The sequence below is a fragment of the Ambystoma mexicanum genome, chromosome 2p (assembly GCF_040938575.1).
Source record: "Ambystoma mexicanum isolate Mex_15411 chromosome 2p, UKY_AmexF1_1, whole genome shotgun sequence".
NCBI classification, from domain to species: Eukaryota; Metazoa; Chordata; class Amphibia; order Caudata; family Ambystomatidae; genus Ambystoma; species Ambystoma mexicanum.
The window spans coordinates 94689117-94715301 of record NC_090923.1 but is presented as its reverse complement, the minus strand read 5'-3'; the positions used below and the strand labels follow the sequence as shown (position 1 = coordinate 94715301).

Below are 26185 nucleotides of genomic sequence, written 5' to 3'. Positions count from 1 at the left end.
GGGCATGTGCCGGGGATGCATAGAAAAGTGTTGTTAGAGAGAATTCTCTGTTTAGGCTGAATTTCCTAACCTAGTGAGTCCCCCAGCAGCTTTGCTGGATTTCTGGAGTTTGTTTTTTCCATCCTGCCAAGAGTGAGACTCTTTTTTCCCACTCTTGGGCATGTATGTGTGTAATTCCTTTGAAATGTCAATGTGTTCGATGGGCTATGGGGTCTTTTACTCCATAGGGTCTCATATGTTTTTCTATGTGTGTTACACCGCACCCTACGTGCCGTAGCACTGGGGCGTCCTAGCGGACCCCCACCATAGACTCCATATCCGGGGACTGACTACTGTCTCCCCGGGCATGTAAAGTCACCATTGGCTTTACTAGACCTAAATTTACTAACAGAACTAGTACAAATCATCTTATTGTGGACGTACTAGTAGGGGTAATTCGATTACTCCTGGATCTGTTACTCGAGGGGGCACTGTCCCGTCCCCCCTCGTCAAGTTTTGGCTGGTGGCAGTGGAAACTACTTGTTATGTTTGACCCCGAACAACCCTTTTTCTCGTTAATCTCCAACGTACCACCGGTCTACTTATCTTAAATAAGTTTATCGGATGGTATTTTCTGCCAGAACTCGGTTTTTAAAATGGCGTCTGTGTTCATCTCAGTGACTCCTAAACCAAGGGTCGAGCCCTTTGTTCCACTTTTGGCGGGCCTCTGGACAGAGACCCTTTAAAGTGGTGCCATTCTGTCTGGGTTACCACAGGGGTGTAGGAGGGGGTTTAGGCACCCTGGACCGAGTTGCCTTGCCAACTCCGGTCGCACTCTGGAGTGATTGGCCCAAGTGGTGAGCCTTCCCGCTCACCACTTAGCATGTGTTGATTGACAGCTAGGCTGAATGAATGGGGGTTTTCTGCATAAAAGCAGGGCTTTTGGGACTGGATCTTCAGAAGTCGCCACAGGACCTAAGAATCCGACGAGGGTAACGCTGAGCCGACCTGCACGAAGACACCTCTGGTGGAGCCCTGCGGAACCGACTCACCACTTCGCGACGACAGAGGAGATCTCCCTGCCGGAGAGTCTCTTCCCCTGGCTGGTGGGAACAACCAGTCCCCTTTGCTTTTTATTCGCCTCAGGACGCAGTGGTCGAATTGCCCGTGCAGAGCACCCCGGCAACCGGATAGCCACTACCCCTGTACTGCGACCAAAAGGTGGTGCCTTGTGACGGAGCACTCCGCGGCTGGTCTCCTCCCTGGTGGTGCAACGGACTTCACTTTTCTTCGACGACGAGATCATCTCTACTCTTGGCAAAGACCTGACGTGCATCCACCACCAGGAACAACTGCCCCCGCCAGAGCTGCCCTCCAACACAAGGTACCGTGTCCGCCTGGCTTCCCTTTCGATCGGTTCGAGTGAGGTGTCTTAATCCTCTCCGTTCCGTTGGGTCGCCTCCAAGCTTTTCTCATTTGTTGTTCTGAACTGGTTCAATCTGCCGATAACAATTTGCTACAAAGACTTGAATGCATCTCCGCTAGAGACTTTTGGGACATCGCGCCTTGCCTCTCTCCGAGTGGGTCTGGCCTCTGAACTTTATGATCTATTGTGATTCTTGCCTTCCTGCCTTGCATTTTATCCGCGAAGGATTGAACTGTGTTGATTTCATAACCTGCCTATCTTTTTCTCTCCCGTCCTAACTAATGTTCGAGTGTCATCTAGGTTGAGGTATACACCTCTGTCTGAAAATAAGTGGTACCAGTAGAACCTAGAGTTGTCGAAATATTGCTAGGGGGATTGATCGTTTTCTGCTTCGTAGAGTAATTGTGTTTGATTTGTTTGCCGTGAATTTGCTATAGTGTTTTTCATAGATGTTTTGTTATAAATAAATACCTTAATATCTTTACACTAAGCCTCGTTGCGTGTTTGCTTGTCTTGCTGTGAAGAATTGCCCTATTTTGTATACTCCACATACTGCTCAACTTTTCTTGAGGTCTGACTGCTCAGCCACAGCTACCAAGTGAATCTGTGTGGTACAGACAGCTACCAAGTGGGTTCACCGCCAAACGCCTGTAGTCCTAAATCTTTTGCAGTGGTCCCAGAGGGAACTGCACAGGTTTCCGCCTAACAAATGTTTTGCAGCAAAATCAGTGAGTTTCTTAGTCGACATTCCGCCCATGTTGACGCGAAGAATGGGACTGCCGGTTGGGCGAGTCACATGGAAGAGGTGCATGGCAGGGCGCGCCCGAGCCAAAGATTATAAAGAGGCATTGCAACAAGCTCCATTCCCATTCCGATAGACGTCCCATGAGTCTGGAGTAAATGGGACAGAACGTAAAATTAATAGAATATTTTCGCCAAGGAGCTTGACATAGAACCTACTAACATACACTTAACACCCCTTTCTTGATGTTTTTCGTACACCTACTCATGTCGCAGCAGCACAACACCAACTACTGGATATCCATCAAGGATCCAGGGATATCGTCCTCTAGGTCAGCCGTTTCCGGCAGCATGCAGCCCACTCACAGTGGCATGAGGTGACCCAGAAAAAGTTATTCCACCAGGGATTACAGGAAAAAATGAAAGACGAACTAGTCTATGTACTAGAAGCCGACACTCTCCAAGCTCTGATCGATCAAGAACTGACAGAGGTCCTCCTCTCCCTACTACTTTTTCCATCCGGCCTCGTCTACCATGGAGAGGACTTAGGAACCCATGCAGATAGAAGTGGTGAGAGGTCCATCAACTGAAAGCCAAAAAAAAACAAAAACACGTAACCATACCTTTTCCCACTTCCTGCACTCCTGGAAGGATCCGGCCCGTGGGTAGCCCCGTCTCCATTTTCTTTTATTTTTTTGCCCCTCTTTATTTAATGTATTGCAGCCTCCCTGCACCCAAGGCACATCTGAGCAAGCTCCACACCCTCCCCGTGCTCGCCCACTCACACTGCATCCAATTGTTGCTTCCCTAGGTCACGAGACCCAGAGCACTACATTTGAACCCCCCACCTCCCTTTCCAGGGCAACCTTGCTCAGGCAGCCAACAAAGAGCACAGACAAAGGGCGCTTTCCGTAGGGCGACTACCATCCTTCTTTGCCCTGGTGCCACAGCCCTACAGGAAGACATGCTATCCATCTACAGCTACTTCCAGGTAAGGGATGTCTACGCTGAATCTTGATGCCGTCTGTATTTCGCCACTCTTTCATATTGCAGCCAGGGTTTCCCTTTTAAACTGCTGTTTCAATCTTGCATCAATGTGTGCATATAGTTGCAAATGTATTTTGCAGATCTGGGTTCCCCACGTTAGATTGCTGCTTCATTCCTGCCAAGGTTTGCATTGTACCTCACGTGTACTTTGCGGGCTGGGTTTCCCTTTTCAAATTGCTGTTTCCATCTCGTCAAAGTTTGATTTTCGCTGCACTTGTATTTTGTGGGCCTGGGTCACACATGTTCCATCGCTGCTACTATCCTGCCATAGTTTGCACTTTGCGAGCCTAGGTTTCCCATGTGAGATTTCTGCTTCAAAACTGCCATGGTTTACATTTCGCTGGAATTGTATTTTGGGGGCCTAGGTTGCCCATGTGAGATTGCGGCTTCAAACCTGCTAAGGTTTGCATTTTTTTACCCAGTTGCAGTTGGCCGGGCTGGGTTTCCTATGGTAGATTGCTGCTTCAATCCTGCCAGAGATTACACTTTGCTGCACTTGTATGTTGCGGGCATAGGTTTCCCCTGTGCGATCGCTGCTTCGAAACTGCCAAGGTTTGCATTTCGCCGCAATTGTATTTTAGGGGCCTCGGCTCTCCATGTTAGATTGCTGGTTCAATACTGCCCAGTTTTTCATTTTTTTTCCACAGTTGCACTTGGCCGGACTGGGTTTCCCATGGTAGATTGCTGCTTCAATCCTGCCAAAGTTTGCATTTAACTACACTTACATGGTGCGGGCTTCGTTTGCCTTTTAAATTGCTATCTCAATCTTGCCACTGTCTGTATTTTTTCATACCTGGATCGTGCCTCACCAGGGCTCCTATGTTAAACTGCATTACACAGCCTCACGCATCTAACATGCGCACTATCTGAATAGACTACACTAAACCTCAATCACCCTCAGGCTGAGGGCCACCACTCAGAATAGTGCCGAGTCGCATGAAATATTTGGTCCAGTTGTTCACATAACTCGACTCCTGACAACTGACACAGCACCCACCCCATATTTTTTATTTGGGCTAGGGACCTAGCCATTCCCTACCCATCTTTGTTCAGGCTATGAAAGCACACACGAATTTTGCCTCTCACTACGGTCTTCCAAAGGGCGTCATCCCCATAGAGCTCTGAGGCCATACCAATGACAGTAGGAACTATACAAATGAAAACTACATAACGCAACCGAAGTTGGTACTCATTTGTCGACCTCAGAAGGATGAAAGACAAAGATGGACTTGCCAGGATTCAAATCTGTAGATCACACACAGATCGCAGCAGTAAAAGCTCAACCCACTAAGATATCTTACCAGGTACGTCATGAAGCAGAGGATATCGCCATGCCTCTACCGAAATTGTTTAAGGCCATAAAGATTTAGATCCCTTACAGGTGATTAAAAAAGTGCTGATGTCACTAAGTTAAGCAAAGCCGCACACAGTGCCTCTCAGAAAGTATGGAAATCGTTTCGGGGTTTGTCTGAACCTGGGCGACATTTCAAAAGATGAGTAATCGGTTTCAGAAAGGTATCCATTGGAAGGTATAATACCAACTAATAATAATAGGTGTCAACAGCTCACCATTGGTCCTAGAATCATCAAAAGGATTAAAAGTTGGTTTGGCATTGCCGTTATATGCAACACACAAACTCTGCAGTGAACGAGTAAACAACTGAAGGAACTTATTGGTTTAGAATGTACTTTGTATGATACTTTCCTTCAAATCCCTCGACTTGCAGAAATAGAATAAACACTGCAGTCCAATTTACATTGCTTTTGAAAAATAATAAAAATGCAACTTTTGTTTTAAAACGTTTATTTCAAATGTATGTTTATTTTTTTACTCTGGCAGGAATTTAAATCATATGTACTTTAATGAGAAGTAAAACATTCTCAAAGTATTCTCGACATGTATTCGGTCACAATGACCTATTGAGCACACATTATAGTGCGTTTAATAAAGGAAGACACAGACCTGCCAGGCTAGGTCTAATCAAAGCTAGATCAGGCTCTCATTTACTATGTGTCGCAAGGCAAACGCTGATTCGATGTCGGGTAACCCGTTTTGAAAATACAGACGGCAATTGCTAATGTCTCAAGTCAACAAGTTATCAAGACAATATGGCCAAAATTGAATGCACTGGAACATTTCTCCCAAAAGTGACAACACGAATTAAACTGCATTTTCCAAAGTATAAAACCCACGGTTTCACACAAAAATAAAGAACAGAATGTTTGATTTGGTTGTAAACCCTGTGTTTGCAAAATATTAGTCCGAAACAAAGAGTAGCACATAAAGACCAAAACAATGCAAAACAAAGGGGCATTAAAATAAGGTTCGTTTTGTAGGAGTAAAGACATGAAAGGGTTTATTATAAACAAATGAGTCGTCTTTAAATGCCCGAGAAGATTGTAAAAATATGTATATGTAAAAATATTTGTTGAGCATTACACTAATGTAATGGGTGTACATTGGAGTCACATTTACTGTACACCCATTGTAAGTCCTTTCAATTCACTGGACATTTTTCCATGTGGAGACAGAGGTTTCTGAATACTCATACCAAAATCGTGCATATCGTTTGTGCATTAGCAATATGAGACCAAGAAAATAGAAAACACATTTTCTGTATTTATTAGTAAAGATTTGAATTCATGCTCACGTGTAGGAATTAAAATGTAGTTACAATGCCATTTTGCAACTAGAACAGGTTTGGTATGATAGTGATACTGCTAATAATTGAAAACCTAATAGCCTATACGTGCAACTGTAAAGAGGAACCTTAGTAAATCAAAAAGTCTGAACGCAATATAAGAATTTCCAGTATAGAAGAATGAAATTCTCACAGGTAAATGAACTCAAACAAACTACAAAGCACTTTCAAGCTTGAGGTAGCATCTGTAGAATATTTCGAAGAGTGCATTTTATGCTCGAGACAGGCAGACTAAAATGTTTACTTTTACACTAGATATCCCATGAAATAATGGATTTTGTCAAATGAGTTTTTTTTTTAAATATAGCCCTGTAGCACTTGAAATAGATCAAAAGGACAGCCTCCTCAATGAAAAACATGCATTTGAATTTACTAGAAATATGTTAGGTAATCAATACAAAGACTAAGTGGAGTGAAAAATAAACTTGTATTTTGTATGAATTGATGTATTTAAACATGTCAAGAATGAAATAATTACAACAAAGTGAAAAAAGAAAAACAAAGATGGCATTCAATTTGTAATACTATGCAACACTTTGTGTCCATTTTAAAGGAGATGTATTCTTTAATACCTGTAATGTCAAAAAACAATCAACAAGTGCTATGCCATAATTTAAGAAAGGTATTCAGACTTTAAAACAGTCACAAACCAGTCGGAAATTAAAACATATTTCTCGATGACTTAAAAATACCATCTCTTAAACCACTTTGCTGCTGAATTTTCATACGCATCTCTCTCAGATCAGTTGCAAGTAAAGCGAAATCCGGTTTGTGGGAGAAGAAACCTCATGCTACTGCTTAGTCACAAAACGAAACCAATTTTGAGCAATTGCCCAAATAAAATGAAAAAGATGGTGAAGTTGCCCACACAAACTTACCTTTTCCAGATTAAGGAAACCAAAATGGGGTGGATGGAATGTCTGTATGGGATGATGTACAAAGATGTTGATACGCTCGCTGATGAAATTTACTGCATTTTCAGTTTGTGTTTTCTAGCCACTCATTCTTTACAATGAGTTTTGTGCACATGCAGAAGTACCAGTATCCACCTTTAACTGACTGAACCAATGGAGCTTATGGGTATCAGAACAGGTTTAACACATCAAGTCATGTTTTTAAAATACTAGAGCAGCTTTTTCTCACCCGAAACAGTGCTAAATGCTCATAGCCTTAAATAAAAATGAAAAGCAAAAATGAAGACTGAGTACATTGCTATCTGGCATTTGGTTTAATGCAGATCTGGTTATAAACAGTGAAATTATTATATTACTTTGGTAAAAAAGATAACAATGCATGGTTTACCTAATTGAAAACACAATATAGTTTCCCTGAACGATAGCCAAAAGGAACAGGGTGTGCAATCCATTAAAAAAATCTTCAGAATTGGAATCTTTACTGAAGCAGGACAGCATATCGGGGCAAAATCAATAGAACTAAAGTAAAAATCCAGCATCTCATCACACCTGAATGCTAATCAAGCCCATCACGAAAGGTCACAGGCATGTTGTACACTAAAACTTTCGAGTGTGATGGAATTATTTATTACCTTTAGGTTTCAAAACTAGATTTTCAGCTTTAAAAAACAAAAGCATCTAGTAAAATAGATAAATCTGAGGAAGACTTCCACACTCAACAGTGGTGCATCTCATTGTACCATTTGATGCAAACAATCACCCACTGATAAAAAAGAAGTAGTAGTTAGAGTTGTTTGGAGAAGTTGGCAAGATACATCAAAAGTCAACTATGTTCCTGGAATATAAATTATCTTCAATTCTTTCATAAGCTAGCTTCTCTGCCAAGGACCCGCTTTAGGTTGTATATTATTAAAGTAAAAATACAAAGGGCCAATGATGATACCAGACAAATTCATTTCCACACTTGCAACAAGGCTGTTTTATTACAGACAGCATGTTTCAGATAGTGCCTTTTACATGCACACCAAAGGAATGCACTGATTTAAGTCAAAGAGAAGGGAGTGGACCGAGCATGAAAGGGAATCCAGCACAAACCTCTTTGTGGCTAATATGTTCAGAACTTTGCATTTAGAGTGCATTATATCCAAATTGAAATAGCAAACATGTGGTTGCCATGGAGCCGCAGCATAAAGGCTTGCCCAGATTCCAGTTTACTAAAACGTCCCTCTAACTTAGCTACATGACACCTGGAAAAAACTAGGGAAATAAGGGGAGAAATAGACAATATCTGGGAACACAGTGAATAGGAACGCTAAGACAGTCTAAAAACATACATTTTTTTAAGTTGTCTGGAGAGTTCTTTCTTTAGAAAGACAACTTTCCTCTTCAGTAAATTCAAAAAGGTTAATGTCTTTGTAACATAAAAGACACACAGCTATGATTACTGGGCAAACCTTGGAAACCAGTAAAATGTAGCTTTGCCATCACCTTCTACAAAACGTTGAAACTGCTCCAATGAAACCATTATAATCAACACTGCACTGAGAGTAGACCACAATTGTGATAATCCATATCATGGCAAAGTTTTTTTTTTATAAAAGTCATGGAAAAAAGGAATTAAAAGTGAACAGCAAATGTGACCTCCAAATCCACCACAATCCATGATTAGAGTCAAATCAAAAAACGTGGATCGTTATTCCTCAACTGTCAGAGCATTATTACATAATGGAAAACAAAACCCATCCACTGCTCAGACCCGTGGACATCTTAACTTAGTTTGGTAGTATAAGTGCAAATAAAAATAATGTTTTTTGACAAGAAGATATAATGCAAATTAACAGCAAAGGTTATCTGCACTACAAACATGTTATTCACCACAATTCAATCTAGGGACATGTACGGCTTCAGGAGCAATTATGCAAAAAGATATCAGCAGATGCTTGTTGGTTAGCTTCACTAGGGGTCGTCTGAAGTTCTGGGACCTACATGAGCAAATATTCATATAAAGTAGCAGAAAGATTATCGAATGATCATTATCAGGTAGCTACTATAGCAAAATATTTGCAGATTTAAAGGATTACACAGAGGAATGATGCTGGGGAAAAGTCATAAAGTGAAAAGTAAGTGAAATTATTTAGGAGGCTCTATAAAACAGGTATGCTAAATAATGCTAGTATTCATGGGCATCAGTATTCAAAGATTTGTTAGCAGGGTTTAGATCTATCCTATGTGAAAGGGACAATAAAACAAGTAATTACAGTGCCTTCATGCATACTCAACCAACAGTCATGCAAAGAAGCGATCTTTGAATCATATGGGAATAAGGGCTTAAACGATCTTGCTATCAAAGGCAAATATGAAGGCTTGAAATCAGGCAAGAATGTGAAACAAACCTGGTTTCACCACACTTCGTTAAAACACGCCAGGAGTGGGGTACAGGGACATAGGGCAGTACAAAATCAAACTCTCAAAGGACGAGAAAGTAACACAGGTGGTCAAGTTTCAAATGATTATTGGATAACATGAGGGGAATGTTTTGACTGTGTATGTTGCAAACGGTTTAGCCCAAATATGAATCGAAACTTTGAATGTTATTTCGGATTGTGATAACAAAAACACTGCTGCAATGAACCTAAAACAGATTCCTATAACTTTTTCTTATAACTTGAGTTTAGGGAAGGCAGTTCGAAAAGCTTTTAGAATCATGACATGTTGGAAAGCCAGTTCTATTCCTCAGTATCCTAATAACCATCTAGTCGGCAAAGATCAATAAACTGAAGCAGCAAGGAGACCATCACTTTCACAATGCCAGGACATAGACTTGCTACAAACTCAACTATTTGGATGGTGGTCTGAAGTCCAATGAAAGATCAGCAACGATCATGGACATATTTTCTACGTTTGACATCTCGAAAAAGTAGCATGTAAAAAGTACAAACTCAGCAGTGTAGGTTGTGGCTCTTTTTTTCAGGCTACTCTCCTCATCCTAGCTCGTAACAAAACCATAAATTATTCCTATGTGACTGGCTGATTTACCTAAATGCCAAACACCACGTTCACCTCCAGGAGGATCAATTTTGGTGCAAGAAAATTCAGGAAATGGGGCCCAGCTGCAATATGTGCTTCTGTCAACTTTGGAAAGTACTAGATTAGCTTTAAGTAGAAAGTAGAATGACTGACAGTGAATAACTGTCAATCCAAGCATTTAGAAGCCTGCTGCTTTTTGTGTAACTGGTACATATAAAAACCAAAATAATAAAAACCAATATGGGTAAAAACCTGCATAAAAAATACAAAAAGTTGGCACCTTCAATGTAAAAAAATGGAATGCCTCACAGAAAATAGATTTACAAAGGCGACAGCTTCACTAAGCAGTATTGTATAAATAAGGGGAGTGTTGATGTGAAACTTGTCTGGGTGCTATGCAATGCACAGACAGGCTATTAATTTCAAAACTGATAAGAATCGAGCATACGCCTTCACGATGATGTTGAAACACCACAGTGTTTGGAAATACAAACATGTAGTAGACCAGTATAACCAAAATATCACAACTTGAATGCCTGGACAAGAGAACAACTCGACAAACGTATATCATTCGTCAGTGAAATTAATAAATTAACTTGCACTCCCACAAACTTGTAAACAAGACATTCTTCCATGAAGAGTCAGGATAAAAACACAAAGCTGGTACCTTTTCTGCATGGGATTAAAGCTCATATTACAAATTCTTATGCCTGTTTTTTCTGTAAGCAATATCACAGCATCTGTTTGTTGTACAATACTGCAAGTCAATTGTCCGTCAATTTATTTAATTCGAATTCAAATGAATTTAAAAAGTGGAAAAACGTACTGCAAACCAGATTATCTTCAACACACACTGATGTTCAAATCAATACTTCGCTCAAAATTAGGACCAACGATTCCACGACTCAATTATTCTAATACAGATCAAGGAGAAAGCAAAATGCTGCAAACACATGCAATTTTCAGAATTGAAAAACTAGTTAATGAGCCTTAAAAAAAAGGCGAACCCTGCAATCGATACATTTTTGAAAATTACAAAATATAGTCTGCTCTCTTTAAAAAGGGTTTAAAAATTGACCAACAGCAGGGACACATGGAGAGTTTAATATTCAGGACAGGTGTGAGAAGGAGGAATCTATTTCTTCAGTGGCATAAAAAACAATGGAACTGAAGTGAGAAACATGTGAAAAAATGGTAATTCGATAGGAGACAGCTGTGACAACGTTTTCAAGTCCTTTGTTTAAGGAGATGGTTTGAACCGCATTCCCAAGTAAAAAAATGCGACTTTAGGGCCGAATTATGGAAACATTCACATGTTTAAACTGAAATATAGCCCTCCTCCTAAAAACGCTGTATCCATGCACAGAAAGTACCATTACAACACTTTTCTAAAATAGTGCTTTTCATTATATATTTTATCTTCAGTGACACACAGTCTTTCTTTAAACTGGTTATCTGTAGTTCTTATTAAACAGCATATACTAGATATCATACAGCTCAACATTCAAACTTATTGTCACTTTAGCACAAACGGAGGAATTGTACTTACAATATTATGAACAGTCTATCATAGAAAACATTTCTGTTGATTTAAAATCTTTTGGAAAAACATATGGGCCAGTGACTTTTTAATACTTTGGGCTTTGTATCAGGCACTTAAATGGTTGGAGTGACATGCCGTTGTGAACCAAGCAAGTAACAGAAAGGTCCACGCCTCTCTTATTCTTGAAATACTTTCAGGTCTAATCATGTGATTTCAGCAGCAAAGTGGAGGCACAGGTTGAACCCCTAGCAGCCTGTGCTGAGACTTGAATGCCCATGATGACGGCATCAGTGACTGTTCCATGGTGCCCATTCTCCTCATGGTTGTGTTGCTGATAGGAGGCTTTTTTGTGACTTGAACTAGGAAGGCATTGAGGTACAATGTGCCTTAATTCCCTGGATCCTTAATGTCCATGCTGGAACCAAACAACGACACCAGCTGCTCCTCATAATGCGAGATATTCCTCTTCATAATGTCCATACAGGGTCCAAGCAACCTTTCAAAGGCCTGCACGTCCATAACTGCATTGAAAGAAAGGTTGGCATGTATACATGGTTTATAATTTGTGAAATGCTTTGCAAATAAATGAATATTACTTAATTTCAAACCCAAACGCTACCAAATATTAATCACAGTGATAAAAGAGTGTTTTTGTCAAAGAGAACAGAAAGAGAATCAGCTTATTTATTCAGTCATGAAATAAAGCAAATTATATTCGCTCTAAAGAAGGCAAAACTACATATTTAGTAATATCAGTACTTGTTCAGCTCATAAATAAGCTGGCAGGGTTGTACATTTTCATTTTAAATATGACAATTTTTAGCATTCATATTGTATAAACCACATTTTTTTTTCCAAAGTGGAGTAAGGAACAAGTTACTTACCTGTAACTGTTGTTCTTCAGCATGGGTCTGGCATGGATTCACATGCTCATGAATATTCCCCGTCGTCAGGCCGGGAATCTTCGGTATAGAAAATAATCAGTATCAGTTTCGTTTCTGATCTGTCTTTCTTAGTAGTAACCAATCCAGCCAATGACTGCCCTCTCCCTAAGCCTCGCCACTGGCAGCCATCCTCAGATTTGGTAGCACGTAAAGTGGCAGTATGACCAAGTGAAGAGCCGCAGAGGGGTAGGTGGGAGGGTTCGCATGTGAATCCATGCCAGACCCATGCTGGAGAACAACAGTTACAGGTAAGTAACTTGTTCCTTCTCCAGCATGGGGTCTGGCATGGATTAACATGCTCATGAATAAGAGAATACATAGCAGTACACACATGCACAACCACGGGAGGTGGCAACAGGCTCAACATTAAGCAATACAACAACTCAACATTAAGCATCTCTTACCTCCTCACCAGGCTCACCTTAAGCGAACAGGTTGCGCAGCACTGCTTGGCCGACCCTGGACTCCTCCCTGGAGTCCCGATCGACGCAGTAGAATCTTGTGAAGGTGTGCGTCGACCTCCACGTCGCAGCCCTGCAGATGTCCAGCAGGGGCACACCAGACAGGAACGCCGTGGTAGCAGCGATCGCCCTGGTCGAATGGCTCTCGGACAGTCGGGCAGCGGTCAGTTTGCCAACCGGTGACAGTGCATGATGCAGCCGGAGAGCCATCTGGAAATGGAAGTCTTCGAGAGAGCCTTCCCTTGATTCACAGTCCCAAAGTTCACAAACAGCTGTGATGTCTTCCGAAAACTCTTTGTGCGGTCCACGTAGAACTTAAGCGCTCTAGCAACGTCCAGCGAGTGCAGAGTCCTTTCAGCCGGCAACGAAGGAGACGGGAAGAAAACTGGCAACACCAAGGGTTCGTTGAGGTGGAAGTCAGACGGCACCTTGGGCATGAAGGAGGGGTGCATTCTCAGCACCACCCTCGTGTCGTGAAACGTCAAGTACGGCGGCTTGCAAGATGGGATTATAACAAGGAAGTCCCTACTGCTGTAAACTCAAGTTGCTTATCAGTAGTTATGTTTTAAAGAATGTACCGAAACTGGTATCACACACTTTTTAGGAGTTTCTCCGAAAACAAGGAGGGCAAGTTTGTAAAAGAAATTTATGATGTTTATTTTACAGAAAGAAATTTGAATAGATTGTATGTCAATGTTTTATCAACAGTAACATAAAAAAATGGTACAAAAAGCAACAAACAAATGGCTGCAAACATGAGTGGTTTGAAAGTTTGGAAAAAGGACACAAGAGTGCAATTATTGATTCATCTTGGTTATAAAGATAGAACAAACAGAAAATTGTCAGTTTTAATTGCAAAAGAAAGGGGGAATACTCGTGGAAATTGATACATGGACTGTAAATAGTGAAAGAAATGAAAAAAATGGCCTTGTTGTAAGCCAACCAATTCTTCCTTTTTTCTGAAGGCAGTCAAGTCCAAATTTGCTCTGTTTCCTGTATTCAATTGACAGGTCTGCCTACGTGTAAGTGTCAAAAGAATATAATGGATTGAAAAAGATCAAATTGACATCATCAAAACAACGTTTCGGCAAAAGTGCCACCTGTCTGGCCATGAATTCATAACATAGTTGAAAGTTGCCTTTATCAGGGCGATATACCTCACAACAATTTGACCCTGTGGGGAAGCAGACATGAAAAGAATAATTAAAAACTTGATAGGGGCAGTCCCCAAATCACAAAATAAAAAATTGCCCTTCTTGCTTAAAAGAGAAAGAGGGAAACAAATTACTTAGTTTGTAGGCTGTGGGTAAATTTGGAAGAGAAACAGGCGTGAGGGGGGCTCGGAAGCCCAGAAATGGGCGCCTGAAAGGTGGAACCGGGGTAATCCTCAGGGAAGCTGCATCGAGTTTTAGGGTCACATTGGAGAAAAATACTCACTGGAAATGAAAAAGGATGGGGTTAGTGTGAAGAAAAAACTTGATGGGGAGAAGCGTAGTGATAGCGTTGTCTTTGTAAAGAGAGTACTCACATTCGAGTCTCCAGAATAGATGATCCCGCACAACGGCGTGCGGAGTTGTCAGTGAAGTCCGTGATATACCATAAAATGGATGCCTGGGGGCTAAACAGCCCAATAATCACTTTGAAACTACAGGTAGGTGAAAGCCGCTGTAAAGTCACCTCACATTTGCATAGGGAATATGCTGCCGCTGAGGAAAAAACAGTAGAGGCAGAAGGATGTTGCTAAGTGCATTCACGGGCTGGCGTATTTACAATTGTTGTAAAAAAAACATGCTAACATGCTGAGATGTACTGCCCGTGACTCACGGCGTCTTACCTGATTGATGGCTGTAAGAGCGAAAGCCCAGCAGCTCCCGATTCACTGCTGCTGCGGGGGTCGAATGGGGCTTCTAAAGATATGTGCTGGTGCGTCATTAGTGACGGCAGGGGGCGTGTGGCTGAGTGCCCTCATGCCATTGGGATTTGTTCAGGAGAGCGCACGGATTGGCTGAGGATAGCTGTGCCTCCGTGTCACTCACAAGAGTGAAAGTAAAATACCTTTGTGGCGGCTGCTTCTGTAACTCTATGTTACAAAGCAGGTCACACGAAGGTGCAGGACGCCGTGCCTGTGCTCGAATCATGTGGTTGGGTTACAAAATGACTATGCGTCGGTTGCTGCTGTGCCGCTGAATCAGTATGCGAACCGCTGGAGAGAAAAGAGGAGGGAGAAACGTGAGCGGGCATAGCTCGCGATGGAGGGAGGCCGCAGCTATGGCGCTGCAGGGCGGCTGCAGTTATGGCGCTAAGTCAGGTTGCAAGCCGCCGGGAAGAAAAAACAGAAAACGTGGCGAGCATGACTCGCGCTGAGGGGTCAAATGGTGAGTGAAGTGGGAACGTCACGATCGTGACTGATACACAAAAAAATTACACAAAAAAATTATTATGTTGAATGTGATCGAGGGAACAAATGAATATGAATCAAGGTTCCCGGACTATGAATGTGTGGAGCACAAACCAGAAAGGAGAATGAGAGGGAAGCAACAGTAATCTAGATTGGACTAAAATCTTCATTAAGTCCACTTGTGTGTGTAGAAAAGCGATAGATCCAACATGCCTCCTTCTGAAGGAGACATTGAGAGACATTCGGGGTATTCTTAACCACATCCAAGATCCACCAGAATATGTTATTGGCGGAATGTTGGAATTCAAGGTAGTGACTTACTAAAGGTGCATATATTGTTCTGCACCTAATTCTCGAGCGATGTTCCGATATTCTAGTGTGAACAGGTCAAGAAGTTTGACCGACATGGCGGAGTCCGCAAGGACATTGGATGCAGTACACCGCCTGTTTTGTTTTGCAGTTTGTCATAGTAGAGAGAATCCAGGTTTTTTTGCCCAATTTTGAACTCTTTTAGTCTCTTAGTAAATTGGCATACAGAACAGGATCCACAAGGGAAATGTCCTACAGTGGTCCTAAGGTCCCAAAGTCCCATTCTGGGTGAGTCTTTTTTGAAAGTGGAGTGGACAAGTTTGTCACGGATGTTGCTCGCCCTCTTCAAGGCAAAACGTGGTAGGGGCACTTCAGGCAGACTGATTTTAACAATTGGCCAATATTTCGAGATAAGTTTTTTGATCTCAAAGGTTTGGGGCCCATGGGTTAATACACATGTCATTTGTGAATTATTGATGTCAGATTTTGAGTTGGGGTTTTGTTTGGGCGTAACCAAAGAGTCACGATCAGTAAAACTGGCCCTTTTGAACGCCTGAGTAATCTATCTTTTGGGATAACCTCTCTCTTTGAGACGACTACTCAGTTTGTCTGATTGCTCAAAGAAATCATGTAAGTTAGAACAATTCCTCCGTATCCGGAGAAACTGTCCGTAAGGTAAATTGTCCCGGAGGTGCCGGGGGTGGTTGCTAGAATAATGTAGGAGAGTATTACGGGCTATTGTTTTCCTGATTCATATTTTATTATTAGATCTAAAAATGGAATTTCAATATTGCTGGATTCCATGGTGAAGTTAATATTGGGATCCACATTGTTCAACCAGTTGTGAAAAAGTGTTAAATCAGTTTTTGATCCAGTCCAGCTGAAGATGTCGTCAATGTACCTTGCAAGATGGGGCCTGGATCTCTCCGACTCGTCGTGCGGAGGTGATGGCCACGAGAAACGCTGTCTTCCACGACAGAAACTTCAACGGTGCCGAATGCATAGGCTCAAATGGGGCCCCCATGAGCCTGGTCAGCACCACGTTGAGCTCCCACGCCGGGGCAGGGGCCTTCACCAGCGGGAAAGATCGGAACAATCCTTTCATAAATTCCTTCACCAGTCGATGAGACCACAAGGACGCCCGTCCCGTAGTTCTGGTGTATCGTGAGATGGCGGCCAGATGTATCTTGATGGAAGCGTGAGCTAGTCCAGCCTTGGCCAATGACAGTAGGTACGGCAATACTTGAGAGGCCGTAATCCGCAGAGGGTTTATAATCTGTGCGCGGCACCAGACAGAGAACCTCTTCCATTTAGGTCTGTAGCACTTGAGAGTTCAGGACGCCCTGGCCTTTGCAAGAACCTCTCTGCAGTCGGCCGGGATGTCGTACCCTCCAAACTCTAGTGCTGCAGGAGCCAGGCCTGCAAGTTCAGCGACTCCGGGTTGTGGTGAAGAATGGCGCCTCCTTCTCTGGAGAGAAGATCTGCGTCCGTCGGCGGCTTGACTGGTGTGGACGTTGACAAGTCCAGAAGGTCCGGGAACCAGATCTTTCTCGGCCACGCCGGTGCAACGAGGATCATCTTGCACCGGGACCTCTTGAGCTGGTTGATGAGCCGGAATGTCCGTTGCCACCGTGATGGCGTGGTCCGAAGCAATCTCACCTTCTTGTAAGATTTCAAGGACCTCAGCCCTTTTGGCGTCCGGAAGGAAGTCCAACAGAGGGGCGATTTTGAACCACAACTCCCTGTCATAGCGGGCTACGATAGCCAGGGCGTTGGCCGCCTTGATAGTCGTCGCTGCGGATGAGATGACCAGTCGTCCCATCGTGTCCAGCTTCCTGCCCTCGCCGTCCGGCGGGGAAGTTGATGTCGAGGCCGATGCCCCCCCAGCTTTCTTCTTTGCCACCGCCGAGACGACCGAATCCAGGGTAGGTTGCACCCGAAGGCACAAGGGGGCAGCGTCGGGGAACCGGTACTTCTTCTCGTACCGGTCCCTCTTTGCCGGTGCCGTGGCAGGATTCTTGAGGAGGGCGAGCCCCTCATCCCAGATGTCATCAAGAAGTGGTACGGCGAGGACTGTCTTCCTTTTAGCCTCGCGCCATTGGTAAAGGAACCCTTCCTTCTTCTCTTCTGGGCAGAGGGGGGAAAAGCTCGGATGCCCTGGAAATCATGGCATGGAAGGATCCAATCTCGTTGGGCGGGGACGCCCGAGCAGGGGGTGACGGGGGACACGTCCCGTCGTCGCCTCCGTCGGCATCTGTACCTGTCGGAGTCGTGTCAGTGCCTGTATCATCCCCGTGGGTAGTAGACCGGGGGGAAGGCAAAGCAGGCTGCAGAGGTGGGGTAGGATGTGTCGTCCTCTTCTTATGCGGTGGACTTTCCGAAGGTCCCGGCTCCGGTTCCCCCGTCGGGTCTGGCTCAGGTACCTCAGTCGGGGGGAGGGGCAACCTTGTCCTTATCTCCGAGCATAAGGACTGAATCGCTGACAAAATGGCCGCCGAAGTGTACTGCGGCACCGGAAAAGACGGGCGCGAGGGCTATTGAGGAACCTCGTCGGCGACACCGTCGCTCTCGTCGTCGCCCTCGTCGGGATCCCTCCCGATGGGCTGGGCCTCCTCCACGACTTAGATGAGCTCTTCTTCAGAGGTCGTGTCCGTATCCACGATGGCCACCTGCCCCTCCCCCTCCTTTTCCAACGAGGACTTCGTGGGGGTCTTCTCAATGGGCCTGAAAGACGACTCCCTCCGCGGTGGCAGGGAGACTTTGAATCCTGAGGTTGCCTCCACTGGCGTAGCCTCCACAGGCTGAGCCAGGGCCGCTGCAACATCCTCAATCGAGGTCTTAGCAGGGTGAATTAAGGCCATCGTCACCTTTTGTATGCCTGGGGCCATCACCTTGGGGGGAGGGTCCGAGCCTCGCTCCCCCTCTGCCAGAATCTTCGAGATCGACTGGGGCCTCTCCAGAAGCTTCGCCGGGTTCTCGGACTTCCTCTTACCTGAGCCAGAGTGTTGGCTTGTGGTTGATGGCGCCGGGGAGGAGGCACCCTGCCTGGCAGCCAAGGAGCCTGACCGTTCGGCGCTCCCGGTGCACGTGGACTCGCGATGCTTGGCCTTTTGTTGGGCCCCCGTAGCCGGGGCGCCCTTACAGGACTTAGAAGACCGCTCGGACTTCTTTTTCTTCTTCTCGCCTGACGGGCTCTTCCCTTCCAGCCAGTTGGTGAGACGGAGGTGGCGATCCTTCATGGTCCGCTCCGACATGTTCCCACAAAACGCACAGTCCTTCTCCGTGTGCGTCTTGTCCTCATGGAGACAGTAGAGGCATAACGAATGCTCGTCCTCCTTGAAAACATTCTGAAGCTGGCATCCAGGGCAGGTCCTGAACAGCTTCCCAGGTGTCGAGCTTCCTTTCTCCTTGGCCATGTCCGGGGTAGGCCTCGGAACTTCTGGAATCCTCCAAAAGCGTAACTCGACGAAATCTTCACCCTTGAGAGGTGTAGAAAACTCCGAAACGGATCCCCGTTGATCGGATGTAGAAACGATGGAGCTTGAGGCTCTATTTAACCGAAAAATGAGAAAAATCTCCTGAAAAAGCGCGAAAACGCAGCAAAAGCTCGAGAGCTACAGCACGAGGACTCCCAACACTTGAACGTGCTGTAAAAATCTGAGGATGGCTGCCAGAGGCGGGGCTTAGGGAGAGGGCAGTCATTGGCTGGGGGCAGTATGACCCAGAGACCAGTGATTGGTTACTACTAAGAAAGACAGATCAGAATCGAAACTGATACTGATTTTTTTCTATACCGAGGATTCCCGGCCTGACGACAGGGAATATTCATGAGCATGTGAATCCATGCCAGACCCCATGCTGGAGAAATATATTGCTGAGTTGGTGCATAGCTGCAGCGCACCCCACTCTAGGAGATTGTGGAGAGCAGGGGTGTTAATGAGACCTTCCCCTGCAAAGAACCTTTCATTTAGGAGTTAAAATGGTGCATCATGTAGCACAATGTTTGTGAAAAGTCTGATGAAGATTTAGGATTTAAAAAGGCAATTCTGTTGGGGAGTGAATGAGTCGAGCAAAACATACTCAAAATAATTATTACTGTACTCCTACTCCTTACTCCCCTTTCCTGGATACTGATGGGAGTCAGACCTATAGGAACAGGACCGTGCAGATTGAACATCAATGTCCTCAATAGAATATAGGCAAGGAGCCACACCTTATGCATGGGGCTTTAACCACACAGCCTGGCTCTGCCCACTGAAAATGCCAGCCAGTCCCTTTTCCCATCTGCCAGTCAGGCAAACTGACCATATTTATTAGTGGGATGGACTCGGGGCATGTTTCTGAAGGAAAGGGGGATTGTGGACTAGGAGTAAAGTTATCACAAGAGGGCGGGGGCGGGGCTTTCTTATGTCACAGGCCCCTTTCCTCCATACTTATGTGAGAATACAAAGAATACCACATATGCAAAACCAGTGCTACTCAAAGAGGCAGGTTTCACAAATGTACAGTTGGTAGGTTGCAGAGAACAGAACAGATTATGCAATTTGCAATTGCCAATCACACACATTGCAATATTTTGTAAGTTGTATGGTACCTTATTGCATTGTGAGTTTTGAACCTTTTTTGTAGCTCACAGAAATGTATAAATGCATACATGGTTTCTGCCCTCTCTTTCAAAACATGTCGAGGGTACAAGTAAGGTGAGCAAACTCCATCTACCATATATTTTTCTACCCTTCATAGGCCGACAGGGTTGAAAAGCCTGACATATGACTGAATGTGCCCAAACTCTACAAGTTCTAAGAAGGCACTTGCCTGTTGGAACTAGATATCGAAATTAAGATTGGATAAGCAGGAGCCAAGACCAGCTCCTGGGTATCCAGCATTAACCAGTGACCAGGGGCTACAAGGGCGGGACAAGGAGCAAGTACATAGCGTTCTGCAAATCTAATATCCACATAACCGGCAAAAATATAATTATGTCCATTATTTATTGCCTATTATACTTTAAAGTTTGTATAGATGTTTCCTAATGTTTATAGATTGTCCCAAACACGCAGAGTTAAAGTCACACAGGTGTGTTTGTTCTGCATCAGTGTGCCTGGGAACCCAAAAGTAGCTGTTGGTGTCATGCTAACCAGGCTCTCAATACACATCTACTTACCCCACCTTTTTCCAACCAAACTAGAAGACGACGGCTCTCTATTGCTTTTTCTATGTCTCACACTCGTCAACTCTACATCTCCCCCTCACCCCACAACAGCAGATAAAATGCACAATCTCTCTTTCCACAAATAAAAGTGTTCTCATCCCTCACACCTATCTTTTTGGTGTAGTGTGGCCTATAATGTTATTTGAGAGATATCCCAATAAGCAAGTTCTTCCAAAAAGCCAATCAGGGTTGAGAACATGTTGGTCGACTGTTGCAGTTCCTGACATATACATGACTTGTCCCGAAACCTAGGTGCCTAGGAGAGGCACCCGACCTGTTGTCAAGACTTGGGCTTTTCCAAGCATGTTTCCCTCCTACCACTTTAACTACTGAGCATAGCTCTGACTATACCCCATACAGTGTCCTCACACCCATCTTTCTATTTGACTAGCCCACAGGGGAAATGGAGATATTTCCCCAACAGGAAGCTTTTCTTAGAGGCCTCACTACAAAAGTTCTATTGGTGTCCAGTAGCTGTTCATTTATTTTTCTGTTTCTCCATAGGGACTTGCTGGCCTCTCACTCAGTCCAACTGCTCCACCTCTCAAATACAAAAAGATATGCCCTTAGTCTTATATTTGATGAGGAATATTTTCAGAAAATGCTTAATTCCAATCCCTTTTACAATCTGCACTCCATATTTCCCTCTGAGTTGTTAAATTGCATTCAATTGTTAAGAAAGTATTCAGCCGGAGCCAAATCTCTTTTTTCAGGCTGAATTCAGCAAAAGACTTACTCGAAGCCGAATTTCTTTACACCCCTAGTGTTCATACACAATGCTGCCACCGTATATATGTATTACTATAGAAATGCTGTATTTTCTAACCAGGGATTTCCAACCTCGATGCAGAGAAATATTCAATAAACACGTGGATTACTCTTACATCCCTGTCATCTTTGTTCATATCCACTGAGAGATTGAATACCATGAACTAACCCGGAAGGAGATGGCTATCTGAACTGAGGCAAAAAAGTTCGACAGAAAAGACTGTCCAAATCTGGCATCTCCTTGGAAATGCTCCGAAACATGTGCCCAAACAATAATGTCTGCACAATGCTGGAGTGGCCCAAGTAACTGCTCTGCTGAGGACATTCCACAGAGCATTTCTATGAAAAAGCAACGCTGTTACATTTGCCTGCAATCCTTCGGAAGAGGCTGCTTCTTCAGTGTTAGCAATGCTATTGTCTATCAATAGCCACTTAAGGAACAAGTTACTTACCTGTAACTGTTGTTCTCCAGCATGGGTCTGGCATGGATTCACATGCTCATGAATATTCCCCGTCGTCAGGCTGGGAATCCTCGGTAAAGAAAAAACCAGTATCAGTTTCGTTTCTGATCTGTCTTTCGTAGTAATAACCAATCACTGGTCTCTGCGTCATACTGACCACAGCCAATGACTGCCCTCTACCTAAGCACCGCCTCTGGCAGCCATCTTCAGATTTGGAAGCACGTGAAGTGGCAGTATGACCAAGTGAAGAGCCGCAGAGGGGTAGGCGGGAGGGTTCGCATGTGAATCCATGCCAGACCCATGCTGGAGAACAACAGTTACAGGTAAGTAACTTGTTCCTTCTCCAGCATGGGGTCTGGCATGGATTCACATGCTCATGAATAAAGAATACATAGCAGTACACACATGCACAACCACGGGAGGTGGCAAAGGCTCAACATTAAGCATTACATCAAACTCAACATTAAGCATCTTACCTCCTCACCAGGCTCACCTCAGGCGAACAGGTTGCGCAGCACTGCTTGGCCGACCCTGGACTCCTCCCTGGAATCCCGATCGACGCAGTAGAATTTCGTGAAGGTGTGCGTCGACCTCCACGTAGCAGCCCTGCATATGTCCAGCAGGGGCACACCAGAAAGGAACGCTGTGGTAGCTGCGATCGCTCTGGTGGAATGGGCTCTCGGACGGCCAGGCAGCGGTCGATTTGCCAACCGATGACAGTACATGATACACCCGGAGAGCCATCTGGAAATGGAAGCCTTCGAGAGAGCCTTCCCCTGATTGACAGGTCCAAAGTTCACAAAGAGTTGTGACGTCTTCCGAAAACACTTTGTGCGGTCCACGTAGAACTTCAGCGCTCTAGCCACATCCAGCGAGTGCAAAGTCCTCTCAGCCGGCGACGAAGGCGACGGGAAGAACACAGGCAACACCAAGGGTTCGTTGAGATGGAAGTCCGACGGTACCTTGGGCATGAAGGAGGGGTGCGTCCTGAGCACTACCCTCGTGTCGTGAAAAGTCAAGTACGGGGCCTTGCAGGAAAGGGCCTGGATCTCTCCCACCCGTCGTGCGGAGGTGATGGCCACAAGAAACGCTGTTTTCCACGACAGAAACTTCAACGGGGCCGAGTGCAGAGGCTCGAACGGAGGTCCCATGAGCTTGGTCAGCACCACGTTGAGCTCCCACGCCGGGGCCGGAGCCTTCACCGGCGGGAACGATCTAAACAGCCCCTTCATGAACTCTTTCACCAGACGATGAGACCACAAGGACGTCCGGCCCATGGTTCTGGTGTATCGGGAGATCGCAGCAAGATGAATCTTGATGGACGCGTGTGCCAGTCCAGCTTTGGCCAGCGTCAGCAGGTACGGCAGTACCTGGGGAGCCGTAATCCGTAGAGGGTTAATCTTCTGTGCGTGGCACCAGACAGAGAACCTCTTCCATTTGTGTCCGTAGCATTTAAGAGTCGAGGACGCCCTGGCCTTTGCAAGAACCTCTCTGCAGTCGGCCGGTATGTCGTATCCTCCAAACTCTAGCGCTGCAGGAGCCAGGCCTGCAAGTTCAGCGATTTCGGGTCGTGGTGGAGGATGGCGCCTCCTTCCCTGGAGAGTAGATCCGCGTCCCCCGGCAGCTTGATTGGCGGGGACGCTGACAAGTCCAGAAGGTCCGGGAACCATATCTGCCTCGGCCACACAGGTGCGACGAGGATCATCCTGCACCGTGACCTCTTGAGCTGGTTGACGAGCCGGATTAGCAGTGGCAAAGGAGGGAACGCGTAGAGGAACAGGCCCTCCCAGGGGAACGAGAAAGCATCGCCCATGCTCCTCGCCTGGGGAAACCTGCTGGCGAACCTCCGGCACTTGGAGTTCGTCGCCGTCGCGAACAGGTCGATCTGGGGTGTGCCCCACCGTCGGAAGAGGCGATCCACTAGATCCTGCCGTAGTTCCCACTCGTGGCACGAGCGCAGCTCCCTGCTGAGTGAGTCGGCGATGGTGTTTTTTATCCCTGCCAGATGAAACGGCACCAGAAACATCCTTTGGGCGACGGCCCAATGCCACAGGTCCTGCGCCTCCTTGGACAGCGCTGGGGACCTGGTTCCGCCCTGTTTCCTGATGTAAAACATGGTGGTGGTGTTGTCGGTGAAGATCCTCACCACCTTGCCCTTGAGGGACAGGAGGAAGGACCTGAGGGCCCAGAACACTGCACGGAGCTCCAGGACGTTGATATGGAGGGACTTCTCCGTCGGGAGCCAAAGGCCTCTCGCGTGCAGATTTTCGGTGTGCGCTCCCCACCCTTCCAGGGAGGCATCCGTGGTCACTGTCTCCTGGTGGTCTGGGGTCTGGAAGTCCATGCCCGCCGTCAGATGCGCGCGGAGGCCCCACCACCGGACTGCTCGGCGGAAACTCTCGTCGAGTGTGATCCTCTCCTCGAAGCCGCCCGTAGTTTGGATCCAGCGCGCGTCCAGGAACTCCTGCAACGGGCGCATCCGGAGCCTGCACATGGGAATGAGGTAGATGCAAGAAGACATCATTCCGAGGAGGGACTTGATGGACCTCACCTTGGCCGCGTCGGAAACCAGCATCCGCTGTACCTTGCCCAGGATGGACCTGGTCCTTTCCTCCGACGGGGAGGCCAGAAGGGACACTGTGTCGAGCTTCGCTCCCAGAAACAGTGCGTTTTGCGCGGGTACCAGGTGAGACTTGGCGTAGTTCACGGAGAATCCCAGGTCCGTGAGAAGTTGGACGGTCCTTGCCGTGTGATCCACGGCGAGCTCCCTCGTCTTGGCTCGGATGAGCCAGTCGTCCAGGTAGGGGTAGACGTGGATCCCCTCGCGGCGCAGCTGCGCCGCCACCGGTGCAAGGCACTTGGTGAATACCCTGGGTGCCGACCGTAGTCCGAAGGGGAGGGCTTTGAACTGGTAGTGACGCCCTTGGACCACAAACCTGAGGAATTTTCGGTGCCCCTTTAGGATGGGAATATGGAAGTAGGCATCCTCCAAATCCAACGACGACAGGAAGTCTCCTTCCTCCAGCTGACCCAGGACGTGCTGGAGGGTGACCATCCGGAACTTTTGCGCCTTGATGAACTTGTTCAGACGTCGCAGGTCCAGGATGGGGCGCCATCCCCCCGTCTTCTTCTTCACGAGGAAGTATCTCGAGTAAACTCCGGAGCCCCGAAGCCTCTTTGGGACGAGTTCGATGGCGCCCTTCCTGAGCATCGCCTTTACCTCCAGGAGAAGTTGAGGGACGTGAAGTTCTTTCCTGGCCACGGGGGGGGGCGCGCGGACACCTTCTTTGAAACTCGAGCCCGTGGCCCCGGGCCAAGGCGTCCAGCACCCAACGGTCGGTGGAGATGGACTCCCACACGCTGACGAAGCTCGCCAGCCGGCCTCCCACCGGGGTGCTTCGGTGGGGGCCCGACCCCACGGTCGGTTCAATCCTGCTTCGACGAGGCTTTGCCGCCTTGACCTCCTTGGCGACGACGGCGGGGTCCGCCAGACTTGCCTCGTCCTCTGTAGGCCTCCTGAGCCGACGAGCGGGCCGCTTGACGGTAGGTGGAGAAACCGCCGCCGGAACTTTTGGAGGCGCCCTTGCCTCCGCTGCTCCGAAAGGGCGTCCGTCGTCGTTGCAGAACTCCAAGGGCCCGGGCCGTCTCGGTGTCCGCTTTAATGGCCTGAAGGGAATCGTCCACTGTTTTCCCAAACAGGTTGTTCCCATCGAAGGGCATGTCCAGGACTCTGGTCTGAACGTTTTGACGGAAGTCCGTAGCCTTGAGCCATCCACGCCGCCTAAGGCAAACGCCGTTGCCCAACTGGCGGAACCCAGTGTCGGCGATGTCCGTCGCAACGGTAATGGCGTGGTCCGAAGCCACCTCACCTTCCTGCAGGATCTCCAGGGCCTCTGCCCTCTTGTCGTCCGGCAAGAAGTCCAGCAGGGGAGCCAGTTTGTACCAGAGCTCCCTGTCGTAGCGGGCCACGATAGCCAAGGCGTTGGCCGCTTTAATCGTCGTCGCCGCAGACGAGATGACTCTGCGTCCCATAGCGTCCAATTTCTTTCCCTCGCCGTCCGGTGGGGAAGTCGATGTGGAGGCCGCACCCCCCCCCGCTTTTCTCCTGGCCGCCGCGGAGACGACGGAGTCCGGGGTAGGCTGCGCCCGGAGGCACAGGGGGGCCGTGTCCGGTACCCGGTACTTCTTCTCGTACCGGTCTCTTCTAGCTGGCGTCGTGGAAGGGTTCTTGAGGAATGTGAGGCCCTCATCCC

General features: G+C 46.4%; 1 protein-coding gene across 1 annotated transcript in view; it reads right to left on the bottom strand.

Annotated features, from left to right (window-relative positions):
- Window positions 1-10600: 10600 nt before the first annotated feature.
- Window positions 10601-26185, bottom strand: part of PRKAR2A (protein kinase cAMP-dependent type II regulatory subunit alpha) — a 1246928-nt gene continuing 1231343 nt past the window's right edge. Inside the window, exon 11 of the mRNA XM_069643325.1 lies at window positions 10601-11900. Coding sequence (XP_069499426.1) covers window positions 11767-11900 — 134 coding nt within the window. The 3' untranslated portion in view covers window positions 10601-11766. The remainder of the gene's footprint in view (window positions 11901-26185) is intronic.